This window comes from Pseudoliparis swirei, chromosome 4 (assembly GCF_029220125.1).
Source record: "Pseudoliparis swirei isolate HS2019 ecotype Mariana Trench chromosome 4, NWPU_hadal_v1, whole genome shotgun sequence".
In the NCBI taxonomy this organism is placed as follows: domain Eukaryota; kingdom Metazoa; phylum Chordata; class Actinopteri; order Perciformes; family Liparidae; genus Pseudoliparis; species Pseudoliparis swirei.
Window position 1 is genome coordinate 18,438,144 of NC_079391.1, and position 15,258 is coordinate 18,453,401.

At 41.4% G+C, this 15,258-nt stretch overlaps 1 protein-coding gene across 1 annotated transcript; it reads right to left on the reverse strand.

Annotated features, from left to right (window-relative positions):
* Positions 1–7,354: 7,354 nt before the first annotated feature.
* Positions 7,355–12,317, reverse strand: LOC130192787 (cell surface A33 antigen-like). Its single transcript, XM_056412947.1, has 7 exons — positions 12,183–12,317; positions 11,046–11,215; positions 10,716–10,932; positions 9,869–10,033; positions 9,556–9,672; positions 9,299–9,431; positions 7,355–8,829 (listed from the first exon to the last, which is right to left on the reverse strand). The coding sequence occupies exons 1-7, from the start codon at positions 12,235–12,237 to the stop codon at positions 8,391–8,393; spliced, it is 1,296 nt and encodes a 431-aa protein (XP_056268922.1). The 5' UTR covers positions 12,238–12,317; the 3' UTR covers positions 7,355–8,390.
* Between the last annotated feature and the right edge of the window lie 2,941 nt (positions 12,318–15,258).

Sequence of the window (15,258 nt, forward strand, 5' to 3'; positions counted from 1 at the left end):
AAGAAAATGAAATCTTCAATTCTCTCTTTCAGTCCAACTCAGACTGCACGTTAAAGGCCAAAGAAAGACTATTTTTGGGTTACTGGGTTCTTGGGTTACTGATGGATTTATTGGATTCATGCGCACTTCAGTCAACCAGCGTCTCAATCCACCGTCGAACTGTACAAATACATTTTACAAAGGTTAGCGTTCACATGACATAAAAACAGTTTGGACAGAATATGCGCGACGAAAACATGAACATAAAACATGAAGACGGTACCTCACTGGCTGCACACAACCAAGAGGGAATGGGTCCACTTTGAAATACTAATAAACTTCTTACAAATATTAACGCACATGTCGTTTTGAGATGGTCGCAACCAAATGCGTCCCAGCGCAACATAGGACACAAACATAGTTCCCATCAAATGCTAATAAAACCAAAACCAATATTCAACTAAACGAGTTGTACAAATAATAATATGCAACTAAACTTATTAAAAAAGACATAAATAAAAATCACTACAAAATCAATACAGTGTCTCTAATTAAGTTTTAGAAGGTGCTAAGCAACCATATGTCTTTACATCCCATAAGTGACTGTCAAACATTGCCTGGAATTCAACGCTCTGAGCAATAATGACCGTCTCGTCTCATAATAATGGGAACATGTTGGGTTTTAGATTTATTATAAATCAAGAGTTATCTTTGCACTTATTTGATCCAGCTCTGTACCCTGACAAAAAGGCACGTTGTGCGTCTTGATGGACTTTATGGGATTGAAGGCAGAGAGTGGACATTTAATTGCGTAGTCAGGCATTATTTGCACTTATTTCCTCTCTGCTGTCTAAAGTGCTAATAACGTACTTGGGGGGACCAGCTTGTATTCTAAAAAAAGGCAAATATGCTTCTTAGTATTGTAAGTCTACAACGTACATATATGATGTGTAGACAGACAGACACCGACATATATATATATATATATGTATATATATGTATATATATGTATATATGTATATATACAGTACATATATATATATATATATACAGATAGATGGATGTATATACAGACAGATAAATGGTAGATAGATAGATAGATGGATAGATGGATAGAAAAAAGACCTGTTTTTGGGGCCCTTAACTCAGAGCTATCGGTCCAAAACTCTAGGGTATTCATATTCAGATGCCCCTCTTTGAATCTGAAAATAATCCAGATCTTTAAGTTGATTGAAAGTATGAAAAATTAACTAAAAGACTGGTTTTAAGGATCGTACAAGGGTTATTGGCACGGTGACAATTTTCTCTTGTGAAAGTTTTGGAGGGGATTCCCCCCATGACCTCAAAGTATTATATTTAGGTAGATATAATATATTAAATATAAAGCAGTAGGGTTATATCTGAGAGACAATTGGGAGGTCAAGGGTCAGTCTGCAGAGTATACGTGTGTGTGCATGTGTATTTCTGTGTGTGTGTGTGTGTGTGTGTGCGTGTGTGTGATTCTGCCTGTGTTTGTATGTATGTGAGTGTCTGTATGTGTGTGTCTGAGTGTCTGTCTGTGTGTGTGTGTGTGCGTGTGTAAGAGTGTGTGCGTATGAGAGTGTGTGTCTGTGTGTGTGAGTATGTGTGTGTCTCTGCCTGTGTGTGTGTGTGTGTGTGTGTGTGTGTGTGTGTGTGTGTGTGTGTGTGTGTGTGTGTGTGTGTGTGTGTGAAACGATGTATTAGTTTGCATGCATATCAGTGGAAGTTGAAGGGTAAATCATGTTTTATTAACAATTCCCAAATTATTATTTCCCAGATTTTTCCGGGTACCTGCTCTTTTTGTTTGATGAGAAGTAAACACGCCTGTAAATAACCCCATGAAGGGTTTATTGTTTTGAGTTGTTTGACTGTTTAGCATTTTCCTTATTGATTTTGATGTATGCCTTTTATATTGTATGATTTGAATAAATATAGACGTTTTATACTACTTCCGCTTAACAGACAAATCGGACTTTTATTTTGAAGGGTTAAAAGGAAGCGCACTTTTTTTTTTAGGTTAAAATGCGAAATTTATGGTATAGATTACGGACAGATGCGCATTTTATAACAAGTTTAATAGTTGATTTGACCCGTATGGGGCTAACTCTGTTAAGGTGGTGATAGTGTACGAGTTTTAATTAATGTATTGTCACCTCAAGAAAGAAAATAAAGGAGAGTCACCAGCAGTAAGTCTTCACGCACAACGCTTATTGCTGTCATAATACGCAGACGAAACAACATATAACATAATGATAAATAAGACTAGAGGACGCTTTCTACAATTCATAACAGCATTGTAGAAAAGAGAGATAACAAACGGCAAAGATACGTTGATCAGAGACGTATTTGTAATTATAATACGTCAAATACAAACGTAATCTTGAGAGAAATACGTTTCAGTCAAACGTAATTTGGAGAGAAATACGTTTCAGTCAAACGTAACTGCAAATTGCATTTTAGGTCTGGGGGAACGTAATTTTTGTGATACAGGGTTGCAGGCACGTGCACAGATAGAGCCCTAGTGGTGCTCAAGCACCAGCTGTTTTGCCCTGGATGAGAAAAGTGTCCTTTTTGCTGGAGCCCACTTTTTAAGAATAAAAGTTACTCCTTCTGTCATCAAGTCCCCCCAAATGTGTTTTAATATCCGACGGGGCATTTATCTGAGAACTTCGCCCTGACATGCTCCGCGGCGCTCACGAGCTCACGTGCCCCCCCCCCCCTCCCCTCCCTCCTCCTCCTCCACTTCCTCCTCCGCGCAGGTCTCCTCGCGCCACCAAGCGGCTGCACCTCCTTCTCCTCTGACCCGCAGCATCAGACACACAGGTCATGACGGTGTTTGTCCCCTGACGTTGTTTTGTGATAAATCAACCACAACATTAGCGCTGCTGAAAACATGACGTCACAACTGGTCCGACGTTTCCTTAACAAAATAAACAAACAAAAACTCACGAAATCCGTGATTTCAAAGCCTTGCAGCTGTTTACTGATTTTAGTTATGTTTAGAGAATAGAGAGAGGGAGAGAGAGTGAAGAGAGAAGAAAGAGAGAGAAGAGAGAAAAGAGAGAGAGAGAGAGAGAGTGCATTCTTATTCCGTTCTATTTAACAGGGGCTTGTTTAGGATTTGCGTGGCCAGACTGAAAAAAAATCATAAGGCCTCTGGTATTGTTCAGAGGGATGTCTGTTGATGTCGATCAATATCGCTCATTTTGAAAATGGCGTAAGAGGGCAATACTGATCCGTATCAGACCAGCGAGGAGGGCAATACGTGGCTGGCATGACGACCCATTAGCCAATCAGAACGCTTGTACTGTTGCTATATATAATAATTCATCTTTATTCATAAAGAAAATGTAAGCTAGCGGTCTGATGCTGCCAGAGGAGACGCAGGTCGAGGATGTATTGCATCATCAGTGTAATGCTGCTTATGCTACAACTCTGTCAGAATTCTTTTTGTGGCATTGGGTGTCCTTTTTTTTGGTTTGAGCACCTGCCCCCCAAAATGTCTGTGCACGTGCCTGCAGGGTTGTCATGGTGTACAGGTCATGCGTGAGAGTGTTCTGGATGAAAGCAGCTGTCAGTGAATGAAGTGGATGAATGAAAACAGTGTAGTGGAGGGCGAGAGAGCCGCGAGGTGCTACAACTCTCGGCAGAGCTGCGGGGAAACGGACGGTTTGTCACTACATGCAGCACATGTTGATAAGTGATATTTTAAAGTCAATGTGATCCAAATAATTCTGTTACAACCAGAGTATAAATATCAAAGATATCGAAAGGTCTGGAAAATATTGATGTTCACTAAAGACAATAGCTGCAACTGTATTTGTAAATCATTCAGTTTTTTAATTGAACAATGCATCTGCCAAAGTGCAAATGGTGGTTTAAGTTTGTTAAGTTATTTCAATAGTCAAGCATGACATCAGGTACACCTCGTCAATTAAATAATCTATAAATCATTTCCCCCACTATTCTAAATTAAATAAAGATTTCAAATAAATGACCAAATGCAGGAAAAGAAGGGGGTGGGGGAATTAAAATGGAGAGGCAGCTGTAGATTCTGAGCTGTACCAAATGAGTAGGTTTTAAATGTGTTTGTGTCAACACAGAAGCCAGGTCTACTCTGTTCGAGTTAGCATAGACTGGAGAGAAATACTGCATTCAACAAATTTAAATGAGAGCTCATATGTTAATGAGTATAGGCGAGAGGCTACTGTAGTCTTGGGATCACAGTTTTAGGTGACGCGTGTGCATGTGACCTCTCAGTGTCACAAAAACTGGGACAGTGGACGTGTCCGTAACTTTGATACAGAATACATTCATTTCAAATGCCAACAATATTTTTTTAAGAGACACATCAGAAGACTTCTTTCAAAATAGGGGACCTTTTTGTGAGTTTTAATGATAGGATTTTAACCCAGAGCTTTCTGGCCTCAACTTGAGCTCATGCAAACTAAACTAAACCAGCACATATTTTATCTCTGGTTTCTGTGGGATTTAAAAAAATACGATGAACCTAAATCAACAAGTGGTACCGTCGTTGTGTGGATAATGTCCCGCTGTCGCCTCCTGCTGGTCACAGGAGGCATTTCACCCCTCAGGGAAAGCTGTTGGTCCTGTGCTTCAGTTGTTAGGATCTTTTAATTATTTGCCAGCTCAGCACCTTTATATTGTATTGAGGGCTTAGTGGGGAATTATTTTGTCTAGGAAAGTTCTGCAATAGTTAGATTCTTCTTTGTGGCGAGTAATATCTTGTCCTTAGTTTTTAAAGAATGAGGTCATAAACATTCAGATGTTGAGGCTTTGTACTGGGATATTGAAAAACTACAGTTTTAATCATTAATGTGTTGAGATTAAAATTTACATTTTTACAAATACGTAAATACGTGCCTTAAAGAATGAAAAAGCCACTAAAGCTCAACACAAAGCTTCCCTGAAGCAGGAACGAAGGGTAAACAAAGCTTTAGCAACAACTCTGAAGAAGAATCAGGCTGAAAAAAACAGCCTTCGTGTTGAGGTGGAGTACTTGAAGGTCCAAGTGGATGATCTCAAGAAGTCCCAGAAAGATCAGCAGAGGCACAAGGCAAAGGTGAAAGACGCAACCGCCGCAATGATCGCAGAGATCAAACAGGACAAGAAGTTGATTGAGAAACTCCAGAAGGATCTGGAAGCGTCCTCTTATCAACACGAAAAAGATTCAGCTGAGCGTCAGCTGGTGAATTGTGCCCAAGTCAAGACACTGAAGGACAGCCTCATCGAGCAGCAGGGGGGAAGTCTGGAAAAAGACGATGCAATACAATCCCTGCACTTCAACGTACAGAAACTTCAAAGCGACATTGAAGCCAAGGATACCATTGTGTCCACACTGCAGGAGAAGGTGAACCAGTGGGCCTCAGACCTCAACGAGGAACGAACCAAAAAGTATTCACTCCAGAGGGACTATGAGGCTGCCATCTCCCAGCAGCTGAAGGAAGCGGAAGAACTGGACCATGTGACTCGTGAGAACCAACTACTCACCTCTGAGAACAAAAGGCTGCAAAGTGAACTTGCGGCTGTGCTAAATGAGAGCCAGCTTCATGGAAAGCAGCTTCAGGACGACCGAGAAGCTTGCAGCAGACATGGGGAGATCATTGAGAAGGAGAAGGATCGGTCCTTTGGAGCGTTCAAAGAGATCCAGATCCAAGAGAAGGAGCTCTCTCAGAGGACTCTGGCTTTGGGAAAGAGCCTAATCAGCGGGAAATTCTTAAGGTCTTCCCTCAGAAGTGAGAAGAAGCGCTTTGATCTGATGATCTCGGAAAAGCAGGCTTTAGTGGAACGTCTAAGTAACCAGCTGAGAGACGCATCTGCAGGCTCAGAGAGTCTGATGTACAACATGCAGACTTTAAAGGTGGAGAAGGCAGACGTCAGGGCTAAATTCCACATCATGGAGATCGAATATGATATCATCAGATCTAAACACTTCTCTCTCTTTGAGCGCCATGAAGAGATGACGTCAAAGAAAAATGATACCATCTCTGAGAACCACATCACCATCACTAAGCTCCAGTGCGCTGTAGACAGGCTCAAGGAACAGCAGTCAGAGAGCAAGACAAGGCAGGCAGATCTTGAAGATGCCTTAAAACAGGACCAGATAAAAGGGGCAGAACTCGAAGAGGCCTTAAAACCGGAGAGGACAACATTCACAGAGTTGCAGCATCGGGGCGACCTGATCGCATCTGCTCTTGACACAGAAAGGGCCAGGTGTGAGAAGCAGCGCATCGAGCTCAAGGAAGCTTTGATTCGTCAGATTGAAACCCTGGAGGTGAAGCAGACACTGGCCGTGGCTCTACAGAAAGCCCAGGACGACATCTCCAGGCTGCAAGGACAACATCTGGGGGAGTCAAGCATTCAGCTCAGACACATCAGTGACACTCAGCTCCGGCTCAACCAGCAGAGAAATGCCCTGGATGAGAATACAAAGGCTCTGCACCACCTGCAACAGGAATACACAGATCTAGGGAGTAGACACAGAGACATTAATTTTGACTATCGTGAGCTGCTTAACACTCACAGCTCCCTCCAAAAGAAATATGAGAGGCTTTGCTTTGCGCAAGGAAAACCCCGACCGGACTTCAGCCCACCTCAGTTCACAGTCAAACTGTAATCTTTCTCCCCCAAAGGGAATATTTTGTGGGTGTTTCTTTTCTCATCCGAGACGAGGGACATAATGTGTTTTGTGATTTTTTTATTGTAAATAGTTTTGTTATACTTGATATATAAAAACTGCCTAATAATAAACTTGTACAGCCACTTATGTTTTACCTTTGTCGTTTTGAGATAAAAAAAATTGGGTTGGAATTCTGACGTTGGAATACATTTGTATTATCAAACATATACTCTCATGTGGGGCCAATATTATCAATCAGTTCTAGTCCTAACTTTTGGAATATGAGTACAGTAAAATGTCTAGAGTTGGCTTTATCCATGCATAAAAACAAAAAATACAAATAACACACAGATAAGCTTAAAATAATGACAGCTGTTTTTTTAATGTATTTTATAATTTTATTTTGAAGGCTAAATGACCCCACATCCGTTAGTAGTTGCTTAGTTGTGTAACTTTACACAACAGATTTGGAAGAAGCAACACTCGTTTCAGACAATGGATGGTGGCTGTGATGGAGGCGGAGCCCCTTTTTAACGAAACAATTAGTAAAGTAAAGGTTTAAGAGGATAATAATAATTAATAAACTTCTGATATTACTTACACCTTTTGCCCCGCGTGTAGTATGAATTTCATGTGATCATAAGACAATCTATTTGTCTGGGAAGTGTAAGGTCGCCATCTTGTGTTCAGGATTCTAACAGATCCAAGAAGTGGTTGATTTTATTGTAGCTTTATTTTTAAAGCATTTTCATGAATGGATTAAATCGCAACATGTTTCATGACACAAATCCCAATTTGAAACTGGTAACATTACCGTTGCCGAGATAAAAATATTAGCAATTTCATTTAATTCCAGTAAAAACAATTCTCAAATTTAACATAATAAAAACATATTTGACAGTGACATGGTTAAAGGTGGTTATATACCATATATATGATCAAAGTTTAGACATATACAGATTGTTATTTACTTTTGCAATGTTTTAAAAAGGAGAGAGAGAAGTGGTGACACTATACAGCCACACAAACAGAGGACTTTCTAGTTAGTTTCTATATCATTGAAAAAGAGAACTGAAAGCATGAAATAGAAGAGGACATCCACATCGGTCTCAATGTCTGTTTCTATACAAGGACAGAAACTCGATTCGACAGAATGAATCCCATGAAGGGCAAATGATGATACAAAACGGGAGCCCTTTCCTTTAATGTGACGGTAACTCCCTTAAAAAGAAATGTTTTGAGTAAAAACAATAACCCACCACCAGAAGCCATTAAACACATAAACCAAGCCATACATTCATATTTAACATTTGAAAGCTAAGATACCACCTAATTTTTGTATTTCAAAGCTAGATATTTCTCTGGGGTTCTTTGAAATTTTTGCATAACGCAAGTTTGGTACAAAGATACAGATCTTGCATTGTGTCGACCCGGGCCTTTACCCGAGTCTGTGCCTGGTGACCCCACCCACCACGACTACTCCCTGTATAAAACGGATCAGATGGGCTTTGTGGCCACCATTCTGGGTTCCCTGCTCTTCCTCAACTAATCCTCGAATGCATGACTCATAAAATTTACCTAGAAAAAAATAAAGTATGCCATCTCTTGATTACAGCATAGTTGTGGTGTTTGAGCCAATTATGTCCCAACAAAAAAAAGGGCACGCCTTGAGTGGGAGGTAACTGGCTGCCATTGGGGTAAAGTCAATGAAGATGAAACAGAAGATGGAGGTCGTTACATGTTGGCGGCTTTAGACGCGGAAGTCCTTCGCTAGTGGCTTATTGACTGGCACAGGTGGTCTGCCGTCCTCACGATCATCATAGGGCTCGTCATAGCGGTCGTCATCATTGCGACGGTCCCTGGGGTCGTCGTGGCGGTCGTCGTAGCGCTCATTGCGGTCACTGTACTTCTCGCGGCGGTCGTCGGCGTCGCTGCGCCGGTCGTCGTAGTCGCTTCTGCGATCGGTGTAGTCGCTGCGACGGTCGTCATAGTCGCTGCGGCGGTCATCATAGTCGCTGCGGCGGTCGTCGTCGTCGTCACGCTCACTACGTCCCGTGTGGACTTCAGCGCTTTCAGCGGGACGCCTCAAACTGGAGTCCTCACGAGCCCGGTCGTCCTCTTGTCCATCAGCGAGGCGACTCTCTCCATTTCTAATCGGCTGTTTGTCGCTGTACTCGTCCTCACGAGCTCTGGAAAGAGAACATAGAACAGTCAGATGACGCAGTGGGAAGGCGTTTTGCGTTTTTGATAGCGAGAGGAATAAAATCGGTCTTCGGCTCAGCTCTATAGAAACACAAGAAACACAGGCTGTATCTAATGATCAGAGATAAAACATTGGCTAAAACTGCAACTTTATCATTCGTTTATGTCGGCTGGAATGAAGGACGCGTTGTCCTGGTGATTTATTTAATACAGTCACATGCCGACATCTTTGAAAATTATATTTAGACTTTTTGCTTCACAAGTACAAATTGGCCATTCTGGATGCTCGGCATCCTTTGCTTCCTTTCAAACACCTGAACCATTTTTTTATTACAGATCTTTTCAGAGCTACAATTGACCATGCGACTTTGATTAGTTCTCTTTGACTTTGTTTTCACCTTGTGAATAAAACCTTCTAATAGTCAGTGTCTTGATGGACAATAGCCCAAAGCTTACCCCATGGTGATCTTCTCCTCCTCCTCCTTCTTCTTCTTCCGGCAGCAGCAGCAATAGATGACGATAATGAGTACGACCAACGCGGCGACGACTCCACCGATGATTCCTGCAGTCGAGCCAATGTTCATGGAAGCTGCAGAATTGATGAAGAGGAAGGTCACGAGGATACCCATAATGCTGCTTTGTTGAAAATATGTTCAGTATCCATCCGGAATTTGACATTCCCAGACTGGTCGTAACAAGCTGCTTTATCTCACGTGGCAAGACTGAGAGGGTGATGTTGCAGGTAGCCGAGCGGATCTTGTTTGACGAGGTGCAGGTGTAGTATCCCGATGCATCTTTGGAGATGTTGTAGAGAGACAGGACGCCTCCCTCTAAGAGACAAAGAGAAAGTTGTGTATTTTGTGTTTTATAGGCTACATATTTTACTGAAATCATTCATAACCAACTGTAAGAGTTGGGAAATGTTAGTGTAAATCAAGTAAGGTAGCAAGGTAAGTAAACCTCCAAATACTGAAAGTTGACTTACATTTTGCAGGATCGATAGTCCTCACAGAAACTAACACTTACTGTCGGTGGTTCTTGGGTCGGCCACGCGAGGCATGTTCCTGACATCTTGACTTTTCCACGAGTAAATGGGTGTCGGCATGCCTTCCTCAGACACACAGGTCAGGTTGATGTTCTTGCCGTATTCTGTCTTTCCCTGGATCTCACAGATGGGTGTAGATGGAGCCACTAATACAAATAAAAAAGTTGGGATTTAAATAAAACAATAAATGTGAATAAAAGAACATGACACATTTTTTTGGGGAGTAAGGACATTAAGATGTTGTTGCATAATTTAGAATGGGAGTTGAAGCATGTTGATGCGGCACTAGACTAGACCAACTTGCGATGGGTTCACACCAGTCACAACGTCACTTCGAGCCAGGGGTGTACAGTGGTGGGGTCAATGTCCCCTTCCCCATCTACACACCTTATGGCTTTCCGCTCCCATCTTTGGACTCAATCCTCTATTGGATGTGAACCACACACACCTGTAACATTTTGTGACTGCAGTTTTCCGACTAGCGATAGAGATAGAATAACCAACACCTGGCAAAGCGCTCCAAACTTGCTCTGTGGTAGTTCCTGCTGTACATGTTTTGCCATGATGCCTCACACAGACTCACATAGAGAAAACAATGCCATGGTCACTTGCTGTCGCAGTTCGGCTGATAAAAAGTGTTTAAACAGGAACCGACCTTTTGATGATCTACCTCTAAGCTGAACAGATCTTTTTGTAATTGATTGCTAGAAGCTACAACTTGACATCAGAACACATTTAAATGCTAAACATGATATTTGTTAGCTTTAACTTCTCAAATAGAAACTTATGAAACACAGAATATTGCTCTGAAAACAAATGAAAAGTTACCGAGCACCACCAGGCGCGTGGTGTCGGACGGCTTGCCCTCATCGTCGCCTGGAACCTGGACGCGACACTCAAACTCCTTATTGTCCCTTTTTGTGATGGAGGTAAGTTTCAAGTCGGCCTTTCCCTTGGCAAGATCTAAATCCAGTGAAGCACGGCCTTCACTATGCTTTCTGACATCAGTAGTTCCAAGATGAGAATAATAAGTGAGGATCAGGGGCTGTAAGACAACAGGAGCATCAGAGCAACATTACATAAGGAAGAAAAGACAGTTCTCTTCATAGATTAGAGAATCGTACACACAAGCACACATAATCACGGCTGTCGTCTGACCTCAATGTCGATGCCCTCAACCTCGCCCGACCATGAGATGATGTAAAGGGTCCTTTCCGTGGGGGGATTTTTGAGTTTAAAGGTGCAGGGCAGTGTGATGTTGTCACCCCTGGCAAACTCGTATAACTTCTTGGGGATGTTCACGGTGAGGGCACCGACACCTGACAGCACTGTGCCAGAAAACAGAGAACATCGATTGTTATCATTTGGCTGCCAGTCCCTATCATTTATAAAAAGAGTAAATATTGATATTGCACTTCCAATGTATAACTTATATCCTAGCCCTATAAAACTATCGGGCTAATATGGCCAAATCTCTCTCACACACACACACAACTTCTGTATGCTGCTGTGTGAATTTAATACTTTACAAATGAAAAGATGGCTTCTGAGTTGTTTCCCCTTTCTAAACAAACACCACAGTTGTGTGAAATTCAACAAAATGTATTCATATTTCCAGATAAACCGTGTTGATACACATAATCACATTAAGACAATCATTAGTTTTAACAAAATAGGGCATTGCCAAATGCATGAATTTGTATGAATCCAGATTGTCCAATATGTCTTAGTCAGTATGTGCTTGACATTTATCAATTTAGACAACGGAATTTTATAGAACGATATCTACATATACGATTTTAGATGCGACTTCAATGTAAATGATTCCGCACCTGAGATCTGCACAAACAACTTCTCCCCCCCCCGCCCACACCCACACACACACACACACACACACACTGTGGCTTTACCCAGTCGGCCGGGCCTAAAATAATCCTTAGGTGAAGCCCTACTGTTGTTGTACCATGTGACCCACCCTTTATTTTTAAACAAGCCTAATGTTTTTTGTTGTTGGATTTATTTAGAAACTCAAACCCCTCGATTATTTAAATGCGGTGATGCTAATGTCAAGAGCTCTACAATTTTTTTTGCGAGTTTGCTTAACCTTTTAAATAGTTTTACTCGATTTATAGATTTTACAAAAAAAAAGTGAGCTGTCCACAAAAACAACAAGAAGGATCGACTGCCTAAACAGGTGGCTTTGGCCTGCTCAGTGTCCGAGCACCTGAAGGAGCGTGAACAGGTGTGGCCGCTCGGTGAAAGGCAGAGGAAATCATTTGCAGCAGGTAAACTCACCCAGAGACAGCAGAGTCAAGGTATACATCCTCCTCTCCATTGTCCACGCGTTCATCTTTTAAAACAAACTCACTGATTCCTCAGTGTGTGTGTGTGTGTGTGTGGTCGTACTCTTAAATGTAAAATGTAACTGAAGCCGCCTGGAACGAATTTCCATCCAAGCCCGACTGGTTTGCGCTCAATGGGTGCGGCCGCCGCGTCCGGATGACAGACAGCGCTCCCAGCCAATCAGCGCAGCGCCTGTGGTTCAGACACATTCTTCATCCGCCTACCTGGCGTGTGTCGGCTTGTAGTGAAGAGAGCGTGTACCTGAATATCCAGGGTTACTCTTTTCCTGTGGCTTATCTGTCAGGGCTTTATTAACCGGAAAGGTTATCCAAATATCACCAAACTCTCATCTTAGTGTAGATCTTGATAGTTCACCAACCCGCAGAAGTATACCGGAAATAACCTTCAGAAGGCTATAGCTTTTCATTATGGAGGCCTATGTTTCAGTTTTTCTGATCTTTTGAAATCCCACAAATGTTCTCATGAGTGACAGGTCGTTTTTTCATGCAAAACAGATGTGGGGTTTAACATTCAAGCAAACAGCTTCATTTTAGGGTGTTTGGCGAAGGCGGGACCGTTAGAGTATCCAGTAAATTCAGACACAAGATATAGAGAGCTGGTGGTGGGAAACAACCGTTGAAACAAGAGAAGTGTATTGCTGTCAGACTGGTTAGACAGGATCTATCACCTTGATGCACACACCCACACACACACACATTCACATACATACACACACACACACACCAACGAAACAGAAAGATACAACGGAAGAGCAGAATGTTTCAGGAACTAATTTCAAGCATATTGTTCTCCAGTGTAAGATTAATATTTGTTTTTGAATGACTAACAAGGGGGATCATGGTTGGCTCAGCTTTATTGTATCCTCGATAGCGCCGTTTGGTTGATGTGACTGTAAAACTATACAAATGTAAGATATGTAATTTGTCTATATTGATGAATACATGCACTCAACCTCGAACACATTATACAAATAAAACATATATATTCATGGGTAGAATGTGCAAGAAACAAATTAAGTTCCAACCAAGCACTTAAAGTTCAACGTTTTTGAATATGCGTATTTGTTTTCTGGCAGGGAGTTGGATGAGAAGATCAATTCTACTCTCAAATCTGTCGAATATAAAGAACAGGCAGCTGATTAGCTTAGCACAAAGACTGGGAACAGGGGGAAACAGCTATCTGGTGATCAAAGTTAACACAAATGTGCCACTAATTGAACCATTAAACCATGTTTACTTAATCGTACAAAAGACACAGTTGGTTACATTCAACAGGAGAACGCCATAATGTGTGTCATTAGTAACTCCTGCATTTCTTCCAAGTCCTCAAATTATGATACAGAATACGTTGTTGGTCCATATAACTATGGAGGACTTAAAATGACTGAAGTATAAATAAATAAATAAATGAATGCATGAATAAATACAAGAATAAATAAATAAATGCTTAAATAAATGTATAAATGAATAAATAAATGCTTAAATAAATGTATAAATAAATAAATGTATAAATAAATAAATAAATGTATAAATAAATAAATAAATACAGGAATGAATAAATATAAGTTATAAATCAACAAGACATCATTAAATAAATATATTTCTGCATTTCTGTATTTCTTCATTTATTTATTTCTCTATTTATGTGTCCACACGTATTTCTTCATTTATTTATGTGTGACATTTACGTGTCCGTATATTCAAATGAGCTGGGGCGGTCCGAACCTCTGTCTAAAGCATGATTGGTCACATGGGAGTGTAATGCACCTGGTGTGTTATGCTCTCCTACAGGGGTACTCAACTTCGGAGGCCAAGAGGGCCACATTTAAACCACAACAGGTGCAAAGGGCCACAAATTATTATTAACATATATTTGTACCATTTTATTCACTGTATTTACTACTGCTGTTTAATATGCTGTCTTGCCAGTCATTTTTAATGCATTCCAAAGCATCATGGAATATTTAACAAATATTCTCAATTTCAGTAACAAATGTAGTGTAGCGACTGCGTTTCCAAGGATGACAAGTGTTGGTCAAGCTGATGTTTTATTAACACTGGAGTGAATAGCTTTGCATTGATGACATTGATAAAGTTTGCAATTGCTACTTTTCCTATTGAGAGCTCTGAGTCTGAATTTCACAAATATTAATAACAATAACAATATAACAAACAACTGTTTACTTATTCCTAGTGAGAGCTCTGAGTGTGCATTCTTTTCACAAGTCCTTTCAGATCTGGTTGTTGCTCAGTTGTAGCTGCTCTGAGATAGTCTGCCAAATGTCTGTCAGTTAGACGGGAACGCTGCTTTGATTTTATTATTCCCATGGCAGAGAAGGAGCTTTCACACATAAGTAGATCCAAAGCAGGTCAGGATTTTCTGAGCACACAGGATTAATGCAGGGTTTGTGTTCCTCAGAACACAGGATATCCAGAATGTGTCAATGCTCTCCTCCTTGTGTCTTTCTTTGAGGATGTTGTTGTGCTGCAGCTCTATGAGTTGTTCCTCAAACGCAGCCCTTTCGACTCCAAATTGCCCAGATGTGACTGAGACTGAAGTAGCCTGTACGTCACAAGCAAAGGGATTCTCTGTGAATGCCAGCACGGGTTCCAAGGATTTAACGTCCGCGAACCGGGAGGAAAACTCCTCTTTCAATTCCATGAGGTAGGCGCAGTAAGGGGTGGGTGAAAATGAACCTGGTTGTGACACTTGGGCCTGTAGAACAGGAAAGTGTGTGAAATTTCCTACCTCAAGCTGCTGCGCAAACAGGCTCAGTTTGGTTTCAAATGCAGCCACATCATTCATCATCATCGGCAGAACCTTTTGTTTTCCTTGAAGCTTGAGATTGAGTGAATTCAAGTGACGCGTTATATCAGTCAGAAAAGCGGTGTTGTGCATGAATGTGTCATCTTCCAGGGGTGCCAGTAAATCACGTCGGCCCCTCTCTTCCAGAAATATGCGCACAGCTGGTAGCAGCTCCATGAAGCGATCGAGGACCTTTCCGCGA

Bases quoted from the DNA above. Each gene is read 5' to 3' on its own strand.
- LOC130192787 (XM_056412947.1), bottom strand. From the start codon at position 12,237: ATGAACGCGTGGACAATGGAGAGGAGGATGTATACCTTGACTCTGCTG. The intron at 10,933-11,045 runs GTCAGACGACAG...GTTGTCTTACAG, and splicing joins TTGAGGGCATCGACATTGAG to CCCCTGATCCTCACTTATTA. The intron at 9,673-9,868 runs GTAAGTGTTAGT...TTTGTCTCTTAG, and splicing joins CGACCCAAGAACCACCGACA to AGGGAGGCGTCCTGTCTCTC.